General features: G+C 26.7%; 1 protein-coding gene across 4 annotated transcripts in view; it reads left to right on the top strand.

Annotated features, from left to right (window-relative positions):
• Window positions 1–7,328: 7,328 nt before the first annotated feature.
• Window positions 7,329–9,588, top strand: part of LOC132934511 (tubulin polyglutamylase TTLL5) — a 35,733-nt gene continuing 33,473 nt past the window's right edge. For 2 of the 4 annotated variants that reach the window (XR_009663032.1, XM_061000823.1), the window contains exon 1: window positions 7,329–7,818. Coding sequence is in view for 3 of the 4 variants with exons in the window: in XM_061000823.1 (XP_060856806.1) it covers window positions 7,600–7,818 (219 nt within the window). In the remaining variant the exon portion in view is untranslated. The remainder of the gene's footprint in view (window positions 7,819–9,588) is intronic. The other 2 variants (XM_061000824.1, XM_061000825.1) reach the window with 2 other exon arrangements.

Genomic DNA, 9,588 nt, shown 5'->3' with positions numbered 1-9,588 from the left:
TTTGATAAATGTTGTCAAAAATCGAACTTAAATGCTTATAAAAAAAAATTGTGCCTTTGTATTTTTAATATTTTTCAACTGCGATTTAAGCAATACCTAGGTATATCAGGGGCCTTATATTACATTTTGACGCTTTTTGGCCAGAAAAATAAATTTTATAAATATTTAAAGAAAAATACAAATAATTTGAATTTCAGGTATAGATTTTTTTTATATAAAACTAGACAAACTTATGAGGAATCTTGTATTAAATTTAAAAATCTGAGATTTAAATAGGAAATTTCTTATGAATTTCTAACACAAAATAATTTGCACATCCTCGTGATTTTTACATATTTTGTCAATATTCGAACTTTAAAAATTGTTGTGACTATGTATTTTTAATATTTTTCAATAAACTAAACTAACTGATATTGTAACAATATATCAGAAGCTTTGTATTAAATTTTCAAGCTTTTTTACTCAATGAATAAAATATTATTGACATTAAGAGAAAAAAAATTGGAAACTGAATATGTCCATTAACAATTCAAAACAAATCAAAATATTTTGAAAATCTTATCGTGTATAGAAAATGCTAATATTCAAAACTAACAATTTTGAAGGGGGGCTATAGTCACCAACAATTTAGGAGCGTTCCTGAGTTCTTACCAAAGTCTTTATCTATAACTAAACTATTTTAAGAAGCCCACAGCAGGTCTAATGACTAAACCTCCATTACTTTTTTCTATCACCCCTATATTTTGTTCATAAAAAGTTTATATTAATAGGACGTAAAAATAAATTCCTCCTAAGAAAAATTATCATACCTACACATATTAGGTTAAAATACTCAGTTAAAATAAATTTAAATTTAAAGCCTGATGTTGTAAGGTAACACAGTAATATCAATAATTGTTAAAAAAAATGTATTTAAATTTTAAAGTAGTTTTAGTTTTATATATTCCATTTAAAAGACAAATAAAAACTAATTTATATTGAATATCACGTTAATACATTTCTTGTTAGGCGTCCACTTGAAATTTATATAAATTCAAATAAAACTTAAATTAAAGAGGACGCATAATCTTGCCTTAAATAAGAATAATTTAAGTAATTTACAATCTATACAACATTATGTACAATGAGCAAATAGGATATTTAATATAGTATAAGTAGCAGAATTTAACATTTTTGGGCAGGCACTCAGCAGCACCACCCGACCGAGTACATTTTAGATATCGTGGTTTTTTTTTTTTTTTATATTAGTAGGTCTCTGTCTTTTGAGTCTTCTAATTACATTGCCAGGAAGTGAGGTGGAAGAAAGTTTCTTTATTAATGGATTACTGTGAGAGTTTAAGTTGGAGTGAAATTTAGAGTAATGGGTTTTTGCTAATTGATTGAGTGTACCCCCACTTTAACCACTGAATGCAATAACTTGTAAACTAATAATTTCCTCCAATTTATTTTTGTACTATCGACTTTAACACGTTGTAAGGTATCCAATAAAAATTGTAAAATTCATTATAAGCACGGTAAACATGTTAACACATTAAACGCATTATAGTACAAACGTAAAATCGCAATCTTATTGGAAAAATATAAGTTCCAAAATAATGATTTGCACGAATTTTTTTTTTGCACCATTGTTTTTAACAATAGTTGAAATACATATGTTTCATAAAAAATCGCGTGGTAGGAAGCTAAACTGCAATTATTGTACCAAAAACCCTTACGTATGAGCATTAGGCAATCAGTAGGTACTATAATGACATGAATCACTCATGAGTAGGGAACGGATTTTATTGTAAATACATATTTTTATTGAAATGAGATATTTTTAATCTGATAAAAAATGTGTACGATTAAGATCATTCTAATTAAAATAAACCCAAAATTACTTTACATATTTTTACATAATATTTTGGTATAAATACATATTTTTACATATTTGGTAAATAAGTACATAATTTGTACATATTTTGGTAATTTTTAATTTTTTCATTAATTTTCGATGAATAAACATTATCTGCTTCGACTAAATTAACAAGATTAGCAATTTTGGCATTTACCTAGGTACTTATTTCCGGCACGTGGCATGCCACTATATACATTAGAACTATTTCAGTTATTGTCGATCTTGGTAATGCCGGACGATAAAAATATAAAATAAGGAAGTGGTAGTTAAAAATATAATTTAAAATCTAAATATAGAAACTGCCACCGCTATCGATAAAGCAAATAATTTGATAAAAAATAATAATTTAACATATTATAATTCTGATAATTTTGGTTTTTTGATTTGTATACTATAAAACACCTGGAAACTCGAAATTTGAAATGTAAAAATGTGATAGAAAAAATCAGACAAAAAAATTTAAAAAAATAATTAGAGATATACTCCAAGAACTAAATCCAACAGCATTATTGGATGTCGAACTTACACCACTTGATATAGTTAATATTATGAAGTATGCTATCATTACGTCAGTCGATGTGGAACGTTCATTCAGTCAATACAAAAACATTTTACGACCAAATCGCCGCCATTTTACATTTTTAAATCTTAGACAACATGTAGTTTCACATTGTTTTAATAATTAGATAAGAGATAAGATTTTAATATTTTTATTTTTTGTTAAGCGGTTGTTACATATTTTGATTTTTTTTTACATATTTCAATAAAAATAAGTACATATTTTGATTATTTTATTCCGATAAAATCCGTTCCCTACTAATAAGTCATGTTTTTAGAACATTCAACAATGGCATAATGCCATGTAATTAAGTCATATTCACAATATCTGTGTATATTCCATTTTGTATATTAGTAATTAAATAGTAAATTAAAACATAATAGTAATTTTAAAATTATTAATTTGTGTTGAAATGTTATTTATTTACCATTGATTTACATCCAAGTTTAATCGATTGATTGTTTTGCTCCCTTTGAAAATCTGTTTCTAATTTTAAGAGTTTCTTATGCAGAACATTTATAGTGGTCTTTGTAATCGGCTGATTTATACCGAAGCGAGCCAGTCTAGATTTTAAATCTGCATCATCTAATGATTCTAATGTATTTCTTGACGGCATAATTGTATATTTGTTTGTCTGTTAATATTAAAATGATAATATACCGTATGTAAACGATAATATTGAGCCCTAAAAATTGCAATTTGAATTCTGTTTTTTAGTTGGTTGTTATGACATAAAAATACACATTTAATTAAATGTAACAAAATATAAACAATATAGGTAGGTTACCTACTTATTAAGTTTTTTATGCTAGGTAAAATTTATAATTCATGCAGAAATTTAAGTGAAAACTAAACAATAGTTAAAATTAGAATAACGTGTAAATATTACCTTAATAAATAAGGGTTAAAATGTCAAGCCAAAACAATTCTAGAATAATTATTTTCAGAATTACATTTAAAAAACAGAAAATTGATAGCATTTTGCAGTTATTTTTGTTGATTTGCTGTAACTTGGTTACATTTTGAACTTATAGAAAGATGGTTAAGCTACCAAAATTCATTAAAAAATTAGACGAAAAATAATTAGTAGTTAAAATAGGTGGTTAACATTTAAGAAAAAAGCCATATAGCCCATATGTGTATTTGTATGTCATAATAACCAATTAAAAAACAGAATTTAAATTGGAGGGCTATACGCAAAGTTATTGAGTGTTCTAAATTAGCGTTTACATCACAAAAACATAAAAATATTTTCAGGAAAATAATAGTTGTCAAAATATTTTAAAAATTTGCGTAAATAATTAGGAAATATTTTAGTTATTTTCATTGGCCCAAAAGTTCATATATTTGAAAATATTTTATTTATATATTTTCAAAAAACATTTTTACAAAAACTTTATAAAAATATTACGTCAACATTTTTATGCAATCATATAGTACAATATTTTTTATCATAAGAAGAAAATATTTATAAAATATTATTAGTCAAATATTCATTATTCACAAAATATTATCATTTCCCAAATGCTGTGTGGGTTAGTATATGTTTATATGTTTATATGTTTATATGTGCACATAATCGTATAAATTAAATATTTAGTTTCACACGGACCACTTTACGTGTCGCCACTGAAATAACACAAATTAAATCTTTTTAGTAATATACTAAAATAATAATATAATATAATAAATATCCGTATAGTGCCTGAAGTGGCGTATTTAGGCCGAAGCCCTATAGCACTGTGTCCCCAATGTATTTATGTATATCCAAGCCCGGTGGCACAGTACTTTTATCCAAGATGGGGAAGTTAATGAATTTTTTTTAACTCAGTAACTTAATATGCACCAATGACAAAAAGTTATACAGTATACATAATTAATATACATATATACTATATACTTAAGAGTTTATATTTTAGAATTAGATTATCAAAACACAATATACGCGTCAACGAGGACAGTAAATAGGAAGTCAATTTTCAATTTTTGATTTAAAGGACCTTAAAATTAACATTTTTTTTCAAAAATCCCATAAAATATTTGCGTTAAATTTGTGTTTATTTTGGGCACATCAGCTGATTTTAAATAAAAAATTAATTCCCTGAGAGTAAAGAGCATATATTCCAGTAGCTTATAAGTTCAGTCAGTTTTCCAAATTGCAATCGAACTGCAATCGAATGTTTAATTTACTACCTCGTTTAGTAGTTTATATAATTTGGCAAACAACAATATATTTCATTTTTCGAGGAAGTATTGACTTAATATTATGTGCGTGCGCGTGCAAGAGTTGCCCGACGCCGCATTACAGTGATTCTCGGAAACACACACTAATTACTAACACATAGACATGTGAATTGCCTAAATATTACTCCTTAAAAAATTATACGCTGGAGCCCTTAAAATCCAGACTATTGAATCGACGACAATTAATGACATCCGATGCAATTTAGGTATACTTATTGGCTATTGCCTATTGTAATTTATTAATTAGGTATAGGTATTATAATATCCGCATCCTAACCTAACCTAACCGCATGTAATATTACTAATATTGTTCACGATGTAACGTAACTATACGTACTGTCATGGATCTCGTAACGTTCTTATTTATGTTTGGTATTTTGGTGTTCAGTGATTTTCAAAATAAATCAATTGATATAAGTATACAATATTTTAATGTGGATCTCGCAGAGTACCTACCTCAACTATCTTGTGGTGTGCGAGACTTTTAATATGATAATTATTAATTATATTTAAACGAATCTCGCAACGAATTGTAATTTTTAACACAATCTTCATACAAAATATAATACGTAAATTTATACTACTATGTTCAACGGATCTCGTAACGTTTTTCTTTATATTTGGTGTACACTGTGTTAAGTACCATAAAAGTCGGTTACTAAATATTTTGTAATAGTTTGTAATATATTAAATATAATGTCTCAGTAAATAATGATCGTATATATCAAAAGTTGTCTATTGATCTATATTTCCACGTAGAAGCTGAGAAATCATTTTTCACTCAGAAAAGGATAAAAAATTATTTAAGAAACTCAACATGAAAATCAAGACTCAATGGACCAGCTTCTCTAAATATTCGTTTCGACGTCAGTATATCATCTGAAGAAATTACAAAGACGTTAGCTAATTCGAAACGTCGTTTACATTTTATATTGTGAATTATTTTACTTTTTTTTGTAATTATACACATACATACATGTATTTTCTGCTGCATTAATTCTAAAATGTTATTACTTATTATTAAACATTGATCTATATATTCATGAAAAATGTTTTGTATGGATTGTGGGTACCAGATTGTTTTTCTTTAGTTAAAATGTCTATGTTCTAACAAATATAGATCACTCCCCCCATTGAAAAAATTCTGATTTCGCCATTGTTTAAGAGTATGAAGTTTTACGCTAACTGGTCACTGATGAATAATATTCCCATTATTGTTCATTTCACACAACCACACTCATAGATTATAGAGTATAGACAATTAATAGTGCAAAACAGTACAATTAAAATTAAAGGTACGTATTATTATTTAAATTCATACAATCAACTATTTAATGTAATTTAAGACATATTTTTTTAGTAAAAATATTAAATACTAGTAATAATTATAATCAAAGATTGTTACCTACTATAATTAATATTATATTATGGTATCCAGTATCAACATTCAACTATTAAGAGAGTCTTGTTTTTGGCGTCTTGTCCGGTTCATTGTGACAACGGGAGGAAATCGTTTTCAATGACAATATGAGAATTTATTGAATGTACATTTTTAAAAACTGTGGTAGATATGGGTAAGAGCCATGAGGTGTATTAACGAAATACAAAATTGTTGTCATTTAAAATTGATTCGGCTGTATAACTTAATCACATGGGCGAAACTATAGAAAGAAGAGGCTTTGGTTGTTGATTGCTGAGGCTGACATATCAATGAAAACAATATGATAAATATGATGTAAATCAAATTAATATTCGAAACCTGTGTCTTAGGTGTGACTGTGTGTGTGTGAACTGTGAAACACCGAAACCTAAATACACGTTACTTCAAGGCTATTCACAATATCCCCATATCTCATCAAATAACAATTTCGTTTAACTAGGAATGTCGGATTGCAGATAAATTGAGTTGTTATTTATTAGTGGTATTTTATTAGCAGCCGTGCGTCGGACGTATTTAGTGAAAATTTAAAACGATATTTTCGAACTTGTATTTTCCATAGGTAAATCGATAATTGATAAACAAACGTCATTAAAACACCGCTTCGAGATATTGTTGCGAAAAAACGCTTTAAATTGAAAATGCATTCATAGATTAGATCACTTCAGTAGTTCAGTCTACAGCTAGTATGGGTACTGGCACCGTAATTTGAACAAACGTGTGCAATGATGAAATGCGTAGATGGTAGATCACTTACTTTACTGCTTCACAATAACGATTACTTATTAGGTAGGTACAACAGAGCCCGTGGTCTTGTGACCGTGAGAGACCGCTACTGTCCATTAAAATATTGGTCTAGGATATTATGTATTATACGTAATACCTACTTAAAATGCATTGAAACCAATAAACCTTTTGTATTTGTATTTTTTATGTATAACCATATGTATATAGTATATGGTATAAGATATCTATCGTATAAGATTTCTTTATAGTATTTCTATATTATAGTAGGTACAAGGTAGTGTACACGAAATTTATCTACTGAATCAAATAATATTGTATAATGGAAGTCGGTGCATAATAATAATATAATAATGGAATATGGATATATTATGATAAGAACCATAGTGATAGCAAAACATAAACACACAACACTGCGTTTGATAATGGTTATTGTTTTTTTAAAATCATTATTTCCTTTCATTACCATAGTTTTTGCTTTTCATTATTATTGCCAAATGGCGATGCTATGATAACATTATTATTTTTTAGATAATAGATATAGTCATATAGAATACACAAATTACTTGTCTATGTTAGATCAATGCGATGGTATTCATACATTGTTACCTACAATAAAATTATTTCACAAAAATTAATCAATTAATCACGAATGTTTAGATTATTGTGTAGATTTGCATTATCGTATTGCGACTTAGTACTTTTACTTAATGCAAAATGAATAACACTTCAAAGGGTGGGAAAAATAACAACGATTACACAAAGTATGTCTTCAATAATTCTTCAAATGGTAACAAAACGTGTGTTTTTTATCCATCAGCGTTGGATCAACCATTGGATGACGTCCCTTGGAAATTGGTCAATATGTCATTTAAATTATTAAATGTTGACTCAAAATTGGTGTTAACTTTACTCGCAAACCATGGATTTCGTGAGGTGAGAAACTTTAACCATAATATTCAGTTTGTGTAAAGTTTGTTTAAGTTCGTTAAAAACAAATTGCGTACATTTTCCAATAAAAATTTAAAAATTTGTATTTTAATCTCAATAACATTATTTTGTGTGATCATACCAGTAGGGTCTTTAGTACCTACATATGTATCATAGTGATAGTTTTGTTAGTTATAATAATTTTAGTAAAACCGGTAGCAATATTTAGTAGAGTAGAGGTTTGTAAACAGGATGTATATTTTGTTCTTGTACATCATATTTGTATATTACGCACTTTTCTCTATCTATCTCTTATCTAAACTTTAGTACATAACATATTGATTATTTATAAACTGGATGAAAACTAATATTTTAACTTACAAAATATTCCCCTAAATTGGATCTTAGATATTTGAAATACAAAACCAAAAAATACCAAATCAAATTGTGGCTTTCTTTAGAGTAAAAATTTTAAAAAGTTGGAAAAAGACACTAACAAGAACCAAGTTACTAGTGAGTGAGACATAATGAATAATATCATTGAGTATATATTATATATATCATGTACAATATAATATACTCAATGGACAATGATAATATGTACCATTTAATATTGATATTTGATATTGACTATTAAGCATTAATATACATTAATTGACTCTCAATAACTCAAAAACCTTGATAACTCATTTTTTTTGTCCCTTCAAGTAATGTAAGTTTTATTTGAGTTATAAACCTCAAAAATACGTTAGTCAAATTTATTAATATCCTTCTTAAGATTTAAGCTATGGAGACTATTGTAATAAATTTACACAGACATTTAAAATAGTAACTATAAAGTGAGTCAGGGACAAATGTTTTTATCACTATAATAATATTATAATATTTATAAGCATTGTATAATTTCTTAAGACCAAACATTATTTTACCCACATAAATGAAACTACGGGTCAGGCCATAGCTTGACCCAATACTGACTTGATAACATACTAACTTAATATAGAATTTAAAATTCAAATTAAAAACTTATTTTGTTAATAGAATTTTTTTTTTCATATTTATCTTTTGGCCTGTCCTAATAAAATTGTCTATTTTTCTTATATTTACCTATGAGATATATATATACATAAATGAAAAATTCCTGCTTCTGAAAAAGTTCCTGTTTAGTATGTAGTTAATGAAATGTTTTTTTTTTTTAAATCTTGATGTTTGCCGTGATCTTCAATAGGTAATCAGTAATCACAAAATCAGTAATAATTCAACCAAATTAATTGATACCATTTTAGGTACCTATCTGAATTGAAAATGACAATACCTACAACTGTCAGAATACACATTTTTAGAGAATAAAAATGTAAAAAATATTCTGTTCAGTCTTAAAACTAAAATACTTCAAAATAGTGATGTTTAAACATGTAAACATTACAAAATTGTCTTTACTTTTGAAGAAATGTATTTATTATTTTTTAAAGATATATTTGATTTGTACTGACAACAATTAGATGGTGGACGGTGGTGGATTATTGAACATATATATTACAGTGTTAATTGTTTTATGAATGAATCTAACCAATTTACATCACAAATCCTATTTGTTTTTAGTTTTGAAGACATTTAAAAAAATAGCCGAACATAAAGTAAAATTATGATAAATAATAAGTTATGGATTAAAATATGCACATTAATCAAACCATAACAAATATATTAAGCCATGAATCAAACTATCAAATGAAAATATACAAAGAAATATAATATTTCAATACCAAAACAGATTTC

The sequence above is a fragment of the Metopolophium dirhodum genome, chromosome 1 (assembly GCF_019925205.1).
Source record: "Metopolophium dirhodum isolate CAU chromosome 1, ASM1992520v1, whole genome shotgun sequence".
NCBI lineage: Eukaryota > Metazoa > Arthropoda > Insecta > Hemiptera > Aphididae > Metopolophium > Metopolophium dirhodum.
Note: the sequence above shows the minus strand (reverse complement) of the source record. Positions and strands in the feature narration are given on the sequence as shown.